Here is an 18,208-nt window from a genome sequence, read left to right on the forward strand (position 1 = left end):
TCATCCAGAAAGTACAGTGGTGGAGCAGAGAAGAGCCACAAAATACACACACACACAAGTCTAGGTTGCTTTGGAGCAATCCCTATACATGAGCCTTTCACTAACTGAAATGAAGAACTTCTAGGTTCCTAAACACTAGCTCATCTGCTGGAACCCATGCATTTTCCAGAGGGAACTGAGACCTGAAGAGGCAGTCAAGCCCAAACCACATAGTCAGTTAGGGCAGAAAGTGAAAAACTCACCCAGTCGTGACTAACTCTTTGTGATCACATGGACCGTAGCCTGCCAGGTTCCTCTGTCCATGGACTTCTCCAGGCAAGAATACTGGAGTGGGTTGCCATGCCCTTCTCCAGGGGATCTTCCCAACCCAGGGACCGAACCTGGGTCTCCCGCACTGCAGGCAGATTCTTTACCATCTGAGCCACCAGGGAAACCCACTTAGGTGCAGCTGCTGCTGCTGCTGCTGCTAAGTCGCTTCAGCTGTGTCCAACTCTGTGCGACCCCACAGACAGCAGCCCACCAGGCTCCCCCGTCCCTGGGATTCTCCAGCCAAGAGTACTGGAGTGGGGTGCCATTGTCTTCTCCAATGCATGAAAGTGAAAAGTGAAAGTGAAGTTACTCAGTCGTGTCCGACTCTTAGCGAACCCCTTGGACTGCAGCCCACCAGGCTCCTCCGTCCATGGGATTTTCCAGGCAAGAGTACTGGAGTGGGGTGCCAGTGCCTTCTCCGTGTACTTTGTTATTTAATAATTTTTATAATAGGAACTTTTGGATCTTATAGGAAGATAATTCTTCATTGATGAACAGTTTCATGATGGTTGTTTACCAAATTACTGTTGGCCCTATACTGTATAATACTTGTACTATGCTTTTCAAGTTTGGGCGTTTTCCTGAGAGAGAGAGATTGAGTGAGTGTGTGTGTGTGTATGTGTGTGTTGGCATTTTAGCCATAAGAATTTAGTTCATGCATATATTCTACTTTCCTCACTTAATTGTCGAAAGACTTTGTTTAGACTCTCCAGTACACATGGCTGGAACAAACATCTTATTTTGTTCTTGATGTTAGGAGGAAAGCTTTCAGTTGTCTTTCACCAGTAAGTAGATGGTTAAAGTTGTTGGTTTAAGTTAAAGTTATTATTAAGTTGAGGAAGTTCCCTTCTATTTCTAATTTGTTGGAGTTTGTTTATCCTAAAGGGGTTCAGTTCAGTTCAGTTCAGTTCAGTCGCTCAGTTGTGTCCGACTCTTTGCGACCCCATGAACCGCAGCACGCCAGGCCTCCCTGTCCATCACCAACTGCCAGAGCCTACCCAAACTTGTGTCCATTGAGTCAGTGATGCCGTCCAGCCATCTCATCCTCTCTCATCCCCTTCTCCTCCTGCCCTCAATCTTTCCCAGCATCAGGGTCTTTTCAAATGAGTCAGCTCTTCACATCAGGTGGCCAAAGTATTGGAGTTTCAGCTTCAACATCAGTCCTTCCAATGAACACCCAGGACTGATCTCCTTTAGGATGGACTGGTTGGATGTCCTTGCAGTCCAAGGGCTTCTCAAGAGTCTTCTCCAACCCCACAGTTCAAAAGCATCAATTCTTTGGTGCTCAGCTTTCTTTATAATCCAACTCTCACATCCATACCTGACTACTGGAAAAACCAAAGCTTTGATTAGATGGACCTTTGTTGGCAAAGTAATGTCTCTGCTTTTTAATGTGCTGTCTAGGTTGGTCATAACTTTCCTTCCAAGGAGTGAGTGTCTTTTAATTTCATGGCTACAGTATCTGCAGTGATCTTTGAAGCCCATAAAAATAAAGTCGGCCACTGTTTCCCCATCTATTTGCCATGAAGTGATGGGACCTGTTGTGATGATGTTAGTTTTCTGAATGTTGAGCTTTAAGCCTGAAGGGGTACTGGATCTTATTAAATTCTTTTTCTGTGTCTACTGAAATAATCATGTTTTGTCTGTTATTCTCTTAATATGATATATTACGTTAAGTTTGCATTCTTGAGATAAACTTAACTTGGTCACAGTATATATTCTTTTTTTGTGTGTTGCTGGTATGCTAGGGTTTGCCAGGATTTTGTAGGGGGAATATTTTTCTGTAGTTGTGTTTTCTTGTGATGTCTTTGCTTTTGGTATCAGGGTAATACTGGCCTTATAGAATGCATTAGGATGGTTCCCTTTTCTATGTTTTGGAAAAGTTTGTGAAAAATTGATGATTGGTGTTCTTTCATTGTTTGATAGGATTTACCAGTGAAGTCATCTGGGCCTGAGTTTCTCTGTGGGAGCTTCTTTTTGACTAATTCAATCACTGTTACAGATTTTTAGTCTTTCTTGAGTCAGTTTCAGGAGTTTGCATCTTTTTAGGAATTTGCCTTTTAGACAGAATTGTTGACTTCTGTCTAGGTTATTCATCTAGATGGCATAAACTTGAACATGGTTATTTTCTTACAATCCTTTTAATTCTCCTGAAGTTTGTAGTGATGTTTCTCATTTCATTCCTAATTTTAATAACTTGAGACTTCTGTCTTTTTTCTTGGTTGTTCTAGCTAAGAGGTTTATAATTTTAAGATTTGGAAAAAAAAAAGTTGGAAAATGATAGAGGTCTCTACAACATTTATCCAGCTTCCCTTAATCCTAGCATTTTATATTAAATATTGGCAAAGTTTTTCCAGAAAGGGCCAGATGACAAATACTTTCTGGCCTGCAGGCCACATGCAGTCTCTGTTGCATGTTCTTTCTTTCTTTGTTTTTGTTGATTACAACATTTTTAAATGCTGAAAACCTTTCTTAGCTGGCACATCATACAAAATCATACTGACTTCTGTCCTATGTAATTATTTGTCAAGAGGAAGATAACACTGGCACAATATTATTAAATAAATACAGACTTTATTTGGACTTCTCTAGTTTTTCCACTAAGGTCTCTTTTCTGTTCCAGGATCCGATCCAATTTGTTGTCATGTCTCCTTAGTCTCTTCTGATCTGCAACAGTTTTTCATGACCATTTACACATTTGAAGAGTATATTGATACATTTTAAAAATAATTACTTGGTTACCTATCCTCCAAAAGTGAATACTTAATATTAAAAATATTATGAACTTACAAGTTTTACCATTTAAAGGGTTTTAGTTATTCCTAGTTGTTTTTTTTTCTTTAATGTTGAAATTATCCCATCTTTAGCCAGGTCTCTTGAAATTGGATCCTGAGGACTTTTTGACTTGGTTTTAGTAATCTTTGATAGTTTCTTCATAAGCTGGCATTATAAATTACTCCAGACTTCTCTTGTATAATTTCTGCTGCATACCTTGATCAGACAATTGCGCTAGGGTATCCTGGCATCTTTTAGTGGGAAATGGCACTTAGAGACCTCCATCTGGTAACGGATTTGGGTTTGTCATTGTTTATAGGTCTCTCCAGTGGACAGACTGAAAAGTAAAAATGCCTCATGAGTTAATAATGCTGATAGTTCAAATTCAGGACTACAGAATTTTCATTTTCATTTATATTACATTTTCATTACTTCTACACTGAGAATCCTAGTTTCTTCAGAACCCAGGGGTTGGCGTAATTAGAATATCCCCAAATTACTCATTTGCTTTATCTCACATTATGTGTATATACAGCCTTTAAAATAACAGTGCTAAAACTATTACCGTATCTTCCCCATTTTTACACCATCTCTCCTGTGCCCAGTGCTATTTTTATTTATACACAGTTTTCAACTTAGGGAACTTGACCTTTTTCATTCCAGGGGCCTCCATAAACGTTACCTTGTTTTTATGTAATATCTTGGTCATTGGCATCAGGTTTCAACATACTGAATATAAATGTTTACATTCTTTGCTGGAACAACAATGTGTGTATTAGTTCTGATTCTGTAAAAAAAAAAAATTTTTTTTGAATTTAGAATTTTCAGCTTTACCTTGAAATCAGTTGATAGAAGAAATGTCTAATTGAGTAGTTTCTTCAGATGTGAAATTTCAATGAAACTGCTTAGCTTATTTGCTTCAGCTCCTTCTGTAGCAGCTTTTAAACTCCCAGGATAATCACACTTGTACATCTGAGTGCCTCGGTTTTTATTAGTATTGGTGAAAATTATTCAACAACCAACAGGCACTCTGTGTATAGACCTGGGAAGTAAGTGTCTCCAGTTCTTGAACACAACAGGGATCTCATAGCCACACTTGTTTTTGCCATTTGCTGTCTCATAATGTGACTCATAATGTGGAACCATTGTCAGCTGTCATTCTATTGTTTCTTGACATAGCCAGCGTTTCTGGTTATCTTGAATAGTCACTCTGCCAGACCTTAGTAATTTGTCATCTGCTCTCTTTTATGAGGGTCACTACATGGTTTTTTGCTATGACAGCCTTATTAATAACCTTGAAAACATATTTTACTTGATAGAGCCCTCAAGTGAAAAAAATGATGTGACTGCTAATGCCAGCACAAAGGACAGATTGGTGCACTCACTTTTCCAGGGTACAGCCTTTGGTATTCATGGTACCTGAATCAGCCGATAAGGTCCATCTGGAACTTGTGGGAGTCCCCTTCTATCCCTCTTTAAATAGTATCCTATACCTACATGCCCTGTTTGTGTGCCAGTTAGTTGTATACTGTACTTTCTCCATTTGAGACATCATTTAGTTTTATGTCTACAATAAATATTGTGACTGTTAAGCATGTACTTAGGTCAGTATCTCTAGTCATTTAAATTATTTACCTGAAGCCAATGCTGTTGTTGATTCCCCAGGAAAGGCTCATGGGAATAATCATCCCAGTGTTTTATGGTGCTGGTAATGAGTTATGCCCTTTGTATTTGACTTTAAAGTCATTTTTTTTGGCTATACATGTTTGGCTCTTATTTCCTCTACTTGAATATCTTAAAATGTTTATTTTCTTTTTGCATTAAAGCATTGCTCTTGACAAGTTTATTGATAACTCTGATTTCTTTCCCTTAGAAGTCTTGTTATTTCTGCCTACATACACATGGATATATTTGTTTTAAAGTCCAGCTATTTTACTAAAAAATACCCTAGTGTGGATTGTTATGCATTGATGTTCTTAAGTATGGTGTTTTTGTTCAAAAATTTAAACATTATTCTATTTGCTTTCCAGACATTTTTCTTGAATTTTAGTTTTAAATCTTTGTACTGTTCCCTTTCTGTCCTTGTCATCTTCAGAGACTTGTATTCTCCACAGATTGAGGTTGGGTTGTCTTTTGCCCACATTCAACATTTGACACTTTGTTTTCTCCCATTCCTTTATTAAATTTCCTTTTTTGAATTTCGTTTTTACTTTTAAGTATATTTCCTCTTCTGCCTTTTATTTCTCTTAAGCATTAATTGTTAAGTTTATTTTTGTGTTCTTTTCAGTTTAGTTTTCACTTTCATTTCTAAGTTAGAAAAATGTAGACATAAAATGTTATTTTTTTATGTTATTATCTTTTTCTTCATCGTCAGTCTTTTAGTACATATTGAAACAGAAGATAGTGGTTTTACTTTTTTCCCTAGGCATCTTTTTTGGTGTACTGTCATTGGTTATGGGGGGTATTACCTTGCTTATTCTTTTTCTCTGATACTAACTTTGTATTGGGTTTGACCTTTAGTTTTAGATTGCTCATTTTTATGTGAACTGAGTCTTAAACTTTTACATGGCAACATGGTTCAGAGTGGCTTTTCTCATTTCAGTGTTTCCTCTTTACCTATGTAATTATGTTGGCTTGCTTTCTGAGATTTCCTGGCTTTGTTCTGTTCCCCTAATGTGGACTTTTTTTGGAATTTTCTGTATATGTGGCCCAATTTTGATTCTACTTCCAGTATTTTCTCTCGATGGGAACTTTAGCTGGTCAGTTCAGTTCAGTTCGGTTGCTCAGTCTTGTCCGACTCTTTGAGACCTCATGAACTGCAGCATGCCAGGCCTCCCTGTCCATCACCAACTCCTGGAGCCTACCCAGACTCATGTCCATTGAGTCAGTGATGCCATCCAACCATCTCATCCTCTGTCGTCCCCTTCTTCTCCTGCCCTCAATCTTTCCCAGCATCAGGGTCTTTTCAAATGAGTCAGCTCTTCGCATCAAGTGGCCAAAGTATTGGAGTTTCAGCTTCAACATCAGTCCTTCCAGTGAACACCCAGGACTGATCTCCTTTAGGATGGACTGGTTGGATCTCCTTGCAGTCCAAGGGCTTCTCAAGAGTCTTCTCCAACCCCAGTTCAAAAGCATCAATTTTTTGGTGCTCAGCTTTCTTTATAATCCAACTCTCATATCCATACCTGACTACTGGAAAAACCATAGGTTTGACTAGATGGACCTTTGTTGGCAAAGTAATGTCTCTGCTTTTTAATGTGCTGTCTAGGTTGGTCGTAACTTTCCTTCCAAGGAGTATAAGCGTCTTTTAATTTCATGGTTGCTGGTCAGTTTCAGTAGTTTATGATGGTACTACTCCTGCCTATTTCAATCTTTCTGCAATCTTGTAACTTAGTGTGCTATTGGAGTTGTCAAAACCCTTTAGTACCAGATGCTGTTCACAAATTGGCCAACCTTACTTTCAAGTAAATGCCACTTGGCTACATGGGGTTTCCTGTTCTTCGACTAGTCAGACACCCCAGTGCTGGCCTCTGTCACAGTTAAGTCCACGCAGATGTTGTAACTGTTGTTTCTTTCTTGTCATGTTTGTATTTTGAGGTTTGTAAGAGATACCTTGCCACCTAGTTTTATGTTGTCCCTGGGATTTTTTAAAATATATATATTTATTTATTTATTTGGGTGTACTGGGGCTTAGTTGAGACACAAGGGAACTTTTAGTTGTGGCATACAAATTATTAGTTGCGGCATTTGAGATCTAGGTCCCTGACCAGGGATCGAGCCTGGGTGCCCTGCATTGAGAGCACAGAGTCTTAGCCACTGGACCACCAGAGAAGTCCTGTCCCTGGGATTTTAGTTTTGCCATAAAGTTAGAACAAAGATGTTTCTTTGTGCCAACACAGTTTCACTATCAAATTTCATAAATTTATCATTGCTGCAGTGTTCTCTACAGTTAATGTTCCAATTTTGTCAATGTGGAACTTTCATTTATTCCAGTATAGTCATTTACTCCAATAATGCCTTTTATATCATGTTTCTTTCCAGTACAAAATCATTATATCCTATTTGCTTGACAAGCTTTTTTAGTCTTCATTAATTTGGAACCGTTCTCAGCCTTTCTTGGTCTTCTGAAATAATAGCAATTTTGAAGGAATAGCCGTTACTATAAAAAATGTTTAGTTTGAATTTGTTTGATGTTTCCTTATGATTAGATTCAGGTTATAGATGTCTATTTGGAATGCTGTTTAACTGACATGGAGTATTTCTGAGTCCCACGTGTAGCGTCACATGATGTTTCTGCCCTTACTGAGGATGTTAATTTTGATCACTGTCAAGGTTTTGCCCATTTCCCTTACTGTTACGATGTCTTGGCCAAAAACTAAAAATAGTCTGTGGAGACACTTTGAGACCCTGTGTAAATAACCTCTTCCTCATTGAACTTTCCCCTTTAGAATGAGCATTCATTGATGATTCTTATTTGAATTAATTTTTCCTGTGGTGGTTGCAAAATGAAGATGTTTCAGCTCTCCTACACTCTTTTTTCATAGTCTTTTTTATCATCAGCATATTAGTAAGTTTATTTTTTAAAAGATTACTCTTACTAATGATCTACGAAGTAAAGTGAAACCAAATAGAGATCATCTTTTTCAATGGGTTAAATTTGCATTTTTTAAAAACTGAATTTTGAGAAAGCAGACCCTTTTATACTGTTAATTATAAATTTTTGCAGCCTTTATGAGGAGCATTTTTGAGCAGATGTATGAAACTTCTTTTAACGTTTTTCTAGACACTTCTTTGACCCATCTTTGTATGTATTCTAAGAAAGCTATCCTGTATATATATATATATGTGTGTGTGTGTGTATAAGATTAAGTGTAATAATGACTCCTGTAGTGTTTAGATTGTAATGAAAGTTTATAGAGTAAAATGCAAGACCTATCTAGTAGATTTTTATGCAGCCAATAAACATAATACAGGTGTTTACAATCGATAATGTGACCCTACAAAGTAGTAATGGTTAGTATTTTGCTTTTGATATCAGAGAAAATTATGTAAGTGCCAAGTAAGTAGTTTTTGGTATTAGGTAGTTACCTTATGAGTCACTGATTTTCTTGTGGGCTGTGTGTAAGTTTTGTTATTTAAGGAAATTTATGTTAAGCAATGAGCATTCACATGCTTGGATTGGAGCAAGGCTGAGTGAATATGAGTGAGGCACGATTTTTAGACTTGAAGTTCAGAGACTAGGAGGGATTGGTATTAGGGAAAATGGATAGAAATTAATCATGTGGGATTTTAGCACCAATAGCCCCAATGGTTTACTTCATTTTTTAAAAATGTATTTTTAATTTTATTATTTATTTTTATAGAAGTATAGTTGATTTATAGTGTTAATTGCTGCTCTACAGCAAAATGATTCATTATATATATAGTATATATATTCTTTTTTTAATCCCAGTGGGTTTTTAAAAATTGTTTATTTTTATTTTTGACTGCACTGGGTCTTTGTTGCTGTGCTCAGGCTTTTCTCTAGTTGTAGCGAGTGGGGGCTACTCTCTGGTTGTGGTGTGTGGGCTTCTTGTTGCAGAAGCTTCTCTTGTTGAGCATGGGTTCTAGCTACACGTCACATGGGCTCAGTAGTTGTGGCTTGAGGGCTCTAGGGTGGAGGCTCAGTAGTTGTGGTACATGGGCTTTGTTGCTCCGTGGCATGTGAGATCTTCCCATACCAAGGATTGAACCTGTGTCCCCTGCATTGTAAGGCAGATTCTTAACCATTGGACCACCGGGGAAGCCCTGTCCCAGTCGTTTACTTTGACTCATAAGTGGTTGCCACTACCCAAAACTCAGATATATAATGTGGAAGTGCCATCTTTCCAGAACTCATTTTTCCCTTTGGTTTTCCCTTTTACTTCATTCACTTATTTCATACCTTGGTTCTTTAGGCTGCAGCACTGGCACTTCTCATTTGAGGGTGTATGTAAAGAAGGCCCTTATGTATACTAATGAGGATTGAGGTAAAATTGGCCATATGTGTAGACAGTGTTTCTGTAATGTAAACATCTTTCTCTAATATACTAGCACTTCAGCTGAGATCACAGCAGGCATAGGTTGGGAATCAAAGGACTGGCCATTTGGTTGGAGGGAACTGGCCAAAGCTATCTGGAGCTTGAATAATCAGCCACACACATGAACTGGAAAGGTCTTATGAAAAGTGTTTTTACATTGTAAGAAATACTAACAACCTTCTCACTCCCACCATCAAGATTATTATGAATCTATATTAAAAGCAGGCCTCCCTGGTGGCTCAGAGGTTAAAGCATCTGCCTGCAATGTGGAGAAATCCCATGGACAGAGGAGCCTGGTGGGCTACAGTCCATGGGGTTGCAAAGAGTCGGACACGACTGAGTGACTTCACTTTCTTTTCTTTTCATATTAAAAGCAAAGATGAAAAGCTGTTTATTATTAGCATTTAGTGAATCCCCCACCCCAAGTTCATTCATTAATTTATGTGATTTAACTTTAAAAATGTTTATGTTAGGAGTTAGTATAGATTTTAGCTAGCAGTAGTAACTTTACTTAAACAAAATTACTCCAAAATAGTTTATTATTTATTTGTCTGTGCTGGGTCTTCGTTGCTGCATGGGCTTTTTCCTAGCTGTGGGGGCTACTCTAGTTGAGGATCACGGGCTCTAGCGTCTGTGGACTCGGTCGTTGTGGCTTCCAGGCTCTAGAGCACAGGCTCAGTAGTTGTGGTTGTTGTGGTTGCTCTGCTGCATGTGGAATCTTCCTGGACCAGGGATCAGACTTGTATCTCCTGCATTGGCAGGCAGATTCTTCACAACTGAGCCCCCAAGGAAGCCCTGGAGTAATTTTAGATTTATTAGAATGTTGCCGAGAGACCAGAGATTTCCTCTGTATCCCTCATCTTTTTTTATTGTCACAATTATGGTACCTTTGGGTATGTTGCTGTTACCTTTTCAGATTTTCTTTCAAGTTTTTTAAAAAATCTTTTAATTTTTGTTTATTTATTTATTTATTTATTTTTGTTGCGTTATGAAGCTTGTGGGATCTTAAGTTTCTTGACCAGGAATTGAACCCATGCCCTCGGTAGTAAAGTGCAGTTTTAACTATTGGACTGTCAGGGAATTCCCAAGAATTACTTTTTTAAAAAATTCCTTTCTAAATTTTTAATTGGTAGAAATACTACAAAAGTAAACCTCAAAAATTCAGTAAGTTGGTCTTTTTTTTTTTTTAGAAAAATGGTTTTGAGTGAAAAAAGCAGCTGGAAAGGAATTTTCTCTGTAGCTGACTAATTTTAGTGTTTGAAAGTTGGTTCTTTTAAAATTTTGTTAAGTGAAAAACGTTAAAAAAAACTGTGGCTAGAAATGTAACTTAAAAGTTTTCCTTTAGGTAAGTACAGCCTTCTCTTCAGAACTGGTCTTTTTTGAGTTGATAGGAAAGCTCTTTTGCTTTTTGACCACAAGGCTGGGTCTAAGCCTGTATTCTGGAAGTTTGCACTGCTTCTTGTTCTTCCACTTTCTGTTATGCTGTAACTACATCTCCTCAAGGGAAAGAAAATTCAAAAAAGAAAATTTAAATGAGTCACATGGCTAATGAAAATGAACAGGACTTCATTTAGGTCATTTGGCCAAAGGAATGGGACCTTTATGCTATTTAATTGGGTACTTATTTAATTTATGGGAACACATTATATACACTTAAGAGGTCTAAATGCAGAGTCCTTTTGTTTTTTTAGTTAATCAGTATTTTTGTAACCATAGTGATTGAGAACTTTTATCTGTTTGCACCAGGTTTTGGTATTAAATCTTTAACAATTGTATTTGATTTTACAGGCAACAGCTGAACAGATGCGTCTTGCTCAAGTGATCTTTGATAAAAATGATTCAGAGTTTGAAGCTAAAGTTAAACAGGTATGTTTCTGGCAAAGGATACTGTTATTTTTATAATCTATTTTACTGTGCTTTAAAAGGTAATTTCACTAGAGATTCTTATTTAAATTACATTTTTTGCTTAGTTGCAAATAATTGGATTTTTGAACTGGTGATTAAATACCTGTATTGGTGGCTAGAATGAAGCAATTTTAGCAGTAGAACCTTTCTGAATTATTAGTGTTACATGTGAACAATGAGCATTTGTGAAAGCAGGCTGACATTGTATATACTTGTGCATAGATAGTATATTTAGTATATGACAAATTCTCAGAAAATTTTGTTTGATATTAAGGAAGAGCTGAATTGCCTTTTCACATATTGTGATGATTCTAAACATAGATTGGAAAAGTTATTAAATTTTAGGGTGATGTCTTCATTTAGAACTTTGGTGAGATAACATAATTTCATGCTATTCTTTTTTGATAAGAGTTTCTTTCCATTCAAGATTCTAGAAACCAAGCTATAACCCTTACCTTACCTTGGTAGACGTCTCCCAGTAATTCCTTGTAATGAAAGTCCCTTGGTGAACCTTTTAGCACTTTACTGTGGTAAACTCTGTTCTTACCTAAGTTGCTGTCATCAGACTTAGTGATATTTTTGGAAAGCCATAGAAAGGATTTCTTAAAAAGTCATAGAACTCATTCACTGGAGTGAGGTTTATGAATTTTGAGACATACTTCTACATATTTATCTGAAGAGTATGGCAGACACACAAACAAGAGCACTGGTACACTTCAGAGCTTTAAGTTTTAACGATGGTTCTCTCTTTTACTAATCCAGTCACTGGGGGAATTTCGACAGTAACTGTACATCTTAATAACTGCATGTGATGGGTATTGGGCCACTACAGATTCTTGATAAAAATCTAACCTCGATAGTAGACATCCAAATACTGAAGCACTGGAAAGCTATAGAGTGTATACAGCCTTGCTGGGTAACACAGGAAGGAAATCAGATGGAATAGGGTGGTGTAAAGAGCTGTATTTACGAGATCAGGAGACCTGCCTTTTTGATAGGCTAATTGTTTTATGACCACAGAGAAATCATTTCAGATGTTGGGGTCAAAGTATTTTGAAATGCAGCTGATATTGGTGCATATTGAAATAGTTAAATGTAGTTAAACAGATATTTAGATCATATATTTGCTCACTAATAATTGAGAAACCAATATTGTGCTTAATCTGTGGTTGTACCTTGTGTTGAACATATTAAATAGCTTAGTATTTCTTGTAGGGAGCCCACCAAGGAGATTTCTTTAATTTCGAACAGTAGTGCCCTGTTGAGGCCACTTGAGAAAATACAATGTCCATGAGTGAGTTTTGTGATAGCTGCCAAATTGTAATTGTGAGACCTTAGAGTATTATAGGGCTTCTCTGGTGGCTCAGGTAGTAAAAGAATCCACCTGCAATGCAGGAGACCTGGGTTCGATCCCTGGGTTGGGAAGATCCCCTGGAGAAGGGCACGGCAACACACTCCAGTAATCTTGCCTGGAGAATTCCATGGACAGAGGAGCCTGGCAGGCTCAGTCCAGGGGGTTGCAAAGAGTCGGATACAACTGAGTGACTTTCACTAAAGTGTTATAGATTATTTTGTATGTGGAATGTTCTAAATCAAGCAGTAATAGCCCATGTAGGGAATGTCGTCAGAGACTGCTAGACTATTGTACAATGCAAGCAGTTGGACTGGATGCTTGGCAGTTGTGGCCATATACTCGTACTTGGTCTTTGGGAGGGCTTCTCTGGTGGCTTAGACTGTAAAGATTCTGCCTGCAGTGTGGGAAACCCAGATTCGATCCCTGGGTCAGGAAGATCCGCTGGAGAAGGAAACAGCAACCCACTCCAGTATTTTTTGAAATATATATAGTCCCACTTAACATTTGAGCAGTTTAGAAACTTGGGAATCCCAGGCCTGTGAACTAGTTTGAGCAGTCATAAAACTAATCCTGAATGTTCTGAGAATGTTGGTATGTATGTAAGTAAGTATGTATGTATGTATGTATGTATGTATATGCTGCTGATTAAAAATCTGATGCTTGGTCAGTTTGGAGGAAGGTTGATTTGTAGCTTGACTTTGCCAGTTTTGGTGGAAAGACATGGAGTCACCAAAAAAGCAGGTAAACCTGATCTTAGATTGTACACTCAGAGTCTGGAAGAGGCCATCTTCATATGGAAGGACTGCATAATCTTTGTCTTTATATAGTAGAATCTTAAAATCAGTATCAAGTGCCAGTTTTTTGGATTCCCCTAATCATTTTCTTATAATATCAACAGCTTATGGAGGTGACAGGAAAAAATCAGGATGAATGCATAGTGGCTCTCCATGACTGTAATGGAGATGTCAACAAAGCTATCAACGTATTGCTGGAGGGGAATTCAGACACTGTAAGTATTATTAATTGATTTGCGTTGCTAAACTTTGTCTCCAGTTTCTTATTGCATTTTCAGCTTTACCTTACTTGGTAGAAGTAGAGGGGATTATGGGTGCCATTCCATATATATTTTAGAACCAGAAAGAACACTAACGAGAAATGTCTGTTTTGTTATATACGTATGGTTTCTTCATGACGTTGTAGAATCTGAAGACTCTAAAGAGAACTTGGTCATCTAGTCCAGCCTTACACAGTTGCCAAAATTCTCTGGGTCTGTGGACATTTCACTACCTGAAAAACTTAACTGGCTCCACTGCTCATGTTCCTTCATCTCGATCATCACCGCTCGCTACTCCTTATATCTCTAGGTTAACAGAAAATCAGGATTTGCTGTTATATCTATTTGCTTATGTGTCAGACACATTTTCATGACAGTCTGACAGCTATATAAAATAAAAAAAATTTTTTTAGGCTTTGTAAAGTTTGAGGAATGCACATGGCACACGAAAGCTCCTCCCTTTGTAGTTTAGAAAGGGTGCTGCTAAAGCCACACCAGAGGCAGGTGTCAGTTCTGGTCTTTTGGTTTCTAAATAGAATTTACACAGTATTTCATTTGTATTTTTTCACTGAGGAAATAAATTTCAGAGCAGATGAAAACAGTCATTCACCTAAATGGGATATAAAGATGAGCACATCAAAAAGTGCCTTCCTTATCATTGTTTAGGTTTAATTGGGTTCTCATTTTTACAGGTAGACTTTGTTAGGCATAGGTTGTATTAAAATGAACTACTGTGACAGGCTCAAAACTGAAATGAGTATCTTTATTTAAGAAGAAAGCAAGTGGAATGAAATTTATAATTATAAACATCAGATAATTGGGAAAATACTTCATTATTTGAGTATAGCAGTATCTGTGGCTAAAATTCTGTGCAAGATAACACTGGTCCAACATGATAAAACTATCAAATATGTCAGTTTGTCAGGAAAATGCCTGATGTTAAGTGAGGAAATCAAATTTTGAAGAGTTCTTATTTGCTGACACTTAGGCATGTATTTGCTGGATTTTATAACATATGGGGAGTGTTCAGCCCATTGCTAATGAATGCAGTGTAGAATGGGTCTCACTTATTTTTTAAAATGAACTGAAGGACTGAATTGGCCTTATTTTTTTTTTCAAAAAAAGCACTAAATAAATGAAACATTTCCAGATTGTTAATTGAGGGGCCTGTTTTCTTTTATATGGTAGAGATAGGCCTGGATGCTGTTTTCTCTTGCCTTTCCTTTAGCTCCCACAGATTCATCATTCATTTTCTGTGGTGGCTGGGTTAATCTTTTAAGTCTTAAATGAACATCCAGTTCTATCTCAATAAAGAGTTTCAACTTTCCTTTTCTCATTTGGAGCTGAACTCAAAGGAGGTAAGTGAGAAGAGTCTCTCTGATTACCTCTAGAACCTAGAAACCACACAGTTGGGGGGTAGATCTGCCATGTTGTTTTCTAAAAGATTGGAAACTTGCAAATTACGGCCTGAACACAGACACAAAAGACCTTTGCCTGTTTGGAGGTGAGAGGGCTATAGGGGAAATGGAGAGGCAGAGGGAAAGTCCTTTTGAAACCCTGGTTTGTTTAGGATCATTGTGTGGTCCATCTTTCATCCTGTTTGCCTTGTTCTTTGTTGTCTGTAGCAGCCATGGGTAAGCAGCTGTAAGGAATATCTTCCCCTGTGTGTGGTAGATTATTTGGAGTGGGCAGCTGGCGAATGTGAACATGGTAGGCTTGATTGCTAGGAGCAGGAACTGTTCAAAATAAACTGTGAGAGCAAACAAACCTTGTCCTATTGGCTAATCTTGTTTTGTAGCAAGGCCTTCTGAAAGAAAATGGTTACTTTGAAAAAATAGTGGAATTGTCCTCACTATTTGTAGGGGTGCATTTGTCTATCTAATAAAGTAGTTGTCAAAGGAAACCAGTGAACAGAATCTTAAGTACTGAACTTTTCATTTCATTATAGTGCTGTTTTGTTTGTGTGACAAAATAGTTTTGAAGTTTAAGTCACTTGCATTAGTGTGCTTAAAAAAAAAAAAAATATATATATGTTTGTATTTCTTATATGTATGTATGTATAGTGTGTGCTCAGTTGTGTCCAACACTTTGTGATCCTGTGGGCTGTAGCCTGCCAGGCTTTTCTGTCCATGGGATTTTCCAGGCAAGAATACTGGATTGGGTTGCCATCTCCTCCTTGAGGGGAAGTTTCCAACCTGGGGATCGAACCTGGATCTCTTGTGTTGCCTGCATTGGCAGGTGGATTCTTTCCACTGAGCCACTTGGGAAACCTGTTTGTATTGTTTAGTTCTTGGCAGATACAAAGGGGTAGGAGAGTGATTGTGAATGAACTGGCCTAGACAGCTGCTTTTTTGACTGCTAAATATGCTATCTTGGAAGACAGTTTCTGTCAACATTTCTTCAAACCTCTTATACAGGTAGCAAAATATAGATGACAGAGGTTGCCAGAAGTTCTGTTGAAAATCTTTTGTAATTATTTGGTTTTCTTTGAAAGCCTGTGTGCATGCATGTAGACTGTTTTGCAAAATGTGTGGTTGTATTCCCTTTAGCATTCACTGTGATGTTAGTCCATTTGCCCCTTAAAGGTTCCTTGCCCTGCTTTCCTCCCCATATAAGTTCCGGTTAGTTTTTGATCACAAGCCAAGACTTGGTTAGTAAGGGTATCCTTTGCTGAATGAAAATAAGGTAAGATGTTACTGTCTCTCAAATGTATTATATAGAAATCTTACATATTTGTCATGTTTATTCATATCAGCAAACATAATAGATGGAGTTTATATGCTGTGGGATTTCTTTTCTGGAATAAATAAGCTTTATTGTTTGTGCCAATTAAAAAACAATGCAGAACAATAAAAAAGGTAAATGATCTTAAAAGGCCCTCACTTAGATAACTACTACTTTTTCCAGCAATACACAAGCTCCTATTTGAGCTTAAAAATGTAATCCTATTTTATACAGTTTGCTGATAACTTGCGTCACTTATATATTATGGCTCTCTTTCTGTGAACACATGGATTACTCTTTAACTGGCTATATATTTCTCACTTTATGAATGTTCTAGAGTAGGTAGTCTGTTAAGCTAAATATTTGGGAAATTTTCCATTCTTTTGTTTTATTTTTCGTTGTCTGCATATAAATGTTTGTACAATTATCAGATTATTTCCTCTAAATAAAAACCAAAAAGTAGAATTACTGGGCCAGAAGTTTTGAACCAATATAAAATTTGGACACTATTGCCAGGTAGACTTCATGGAAGGTTAGAATGGATGGAAGTTCATCAGAACTGAAAATACCTGATGATTCTACCAGAACTATTGGCTATTGATTTTTTAAAAAAATTATCAAAGCTTAGAGGTGGAAAATAACTTGTTTTAATTTGTATTTTTTTTCACATCCAATCATTTTATGCACTTAGGTTTATTTGGATAACGATTTTTTTTTAAAGTTTAAAATAGTTATTGCTTAGTTTGAAATTGAATCACTTCAAATCCCTTGTGGATTTGGAAAATTATGTAAAAGTAAATAGAAACTAATGGGTCAGTTTTGGGATCTCCCAGCAACATCCTCATGGATATCCTAATACTCATATCTGTAAGAACATAGTGTTTCATTCTTTTCTCCATGATTTTTCTGCACATGATTTGATTTGTGGGAGAAAGGAGGTTGTATAAACCATTTAACTTCTCATTAGAACAGGTCTTTGGGGGCTGAAATTTTCCATATTTAAAAACTAACCTCAAATGTGTCAACCACTAAATTCTTTAAGATGGTTATCTTAGACAACTGAATAGCAAAAATTGTATTCCTGAGATTTTAGGGTAAAATCTTACAGTCTTTGAATTAGTTCTGTATATTATAGGTTTTGGGGCAACTACTAAGGTAGGTGGGATGGTATAGAGTGGGAGCTTGGGGAAACAACATTTGCTTTATTCTTATCAGTACAGAAAAAGGCTCTGTCGTGGGACAACATACAGTATGTTGTCAGTCAGGCTAGTGCTGTAATCTTTTGTGCTCTCCATAGCAGTAGGAACCTAGCAAGAGATTTGCTGTCTTTGTCATCAGAAAGTACAGTATGTTTATGGAGAAGAATTAGAATGGTAGGCATGCAAGGTGTAAGGTAGGGGTAATTAGGTTCAAAAGATAAATGCACACACTTTAAATGACAGCTCTGAATAAATGCTCTTATTTTCGGTAGACTTCATGGGAGACTGTAGGAGGGAAGAAGAAGAATTTTGGAAAAGAAAGTTCAGAAAACAAAGAGAATAGAGAGAAGAGAAGTGAGAGAGAAATGAGCCGTGGACGTGGAAACAACAACCGGAAAGTAAGAGGTGGCAATCGTGGGAGAGAGTGTAAGTACAGACCTTTAGCCTCAGCTTTGCTTTATAAAAATTTTCACGCATACTAAAAAGCTGTCAGAATGATTCAATGAATGTCCATAAATCCACTTCCTTAATGCAATATTTGTTAATATAAGTAACATTTAGCTACAACGGAGTAGTTTGTTAGAAACCCAGCTGATGCAGTTTCATATTAGCACTGACCTGGGCTGTAGGTAGTTCTGTTGTGTCTTAAGACTGCCTTCTCTTAAGACTGCCTTCTCTAATCTAGTGCATCTTCTAATTTTAAAGAAGGGGTTTTTTGTTGGCTGATAGATAAAGCTGTTTATTCTTCCCTACTTATGGATATTCATGGTATTTGCAGGGTTTAGATTAAGAGGAAAGTTGTTGAATAGGGAAGATTTTTCTCAGTACT

General features: G+C 37.3%; 1 protein-coding gene across 5 annotated transcripts in view; it reads left to right on the forward strand.

Moving 5' to 3' along the window:
- Window positions 1–18,208, forward strand: part of LOC120860328 (ubiquitin-associated protein 2) — a 113,923-nt gene that overhangs the window by 39,037 nt on the left and 56,678 nt on the right. For all 5 annotated transcript variants that reach the window (XR_005720298.1, XM_040236126.1, XM_040236125.1 and 2 more), the window contains 3 exons: window positions 10,932–11,009; window positions 13,301–13,411; window positions 17,652–17,805. Coding sequence is in view for 4 of the 5 variants with exons in the window: in XM_040236126.1 (XP_040092060.1) it covers window positions 10,932–11,009; window positions 13,301–13,411; window positions 17,652–17,805 (343 nt within the window). In the remaining variant the exon portion in view is untranslated. The remainder of the gene's footprint in view (window positions 1–10,931; window positions 11,010–13,300; window positions 13,412–17,651; window positions 17,806–18,208) is intronic.

The sequence above is a fragment of the Oryx dammah genome, unplaced genomic scaffold, assembly GCF_014754425.2.
Source record: "Oryx dammah isolate SB20612 unplaced genomic scaffold, SCBI_Odam_1.1 HiC_scaffold_11056, whole genome shotgun sequence".
Classification (NCBI taxonomy): Eukaryota; Metazoa; Chordata; class Mammalia; order Artiodactyla; family Bovidae; genus Oryx; species Oryx dammah.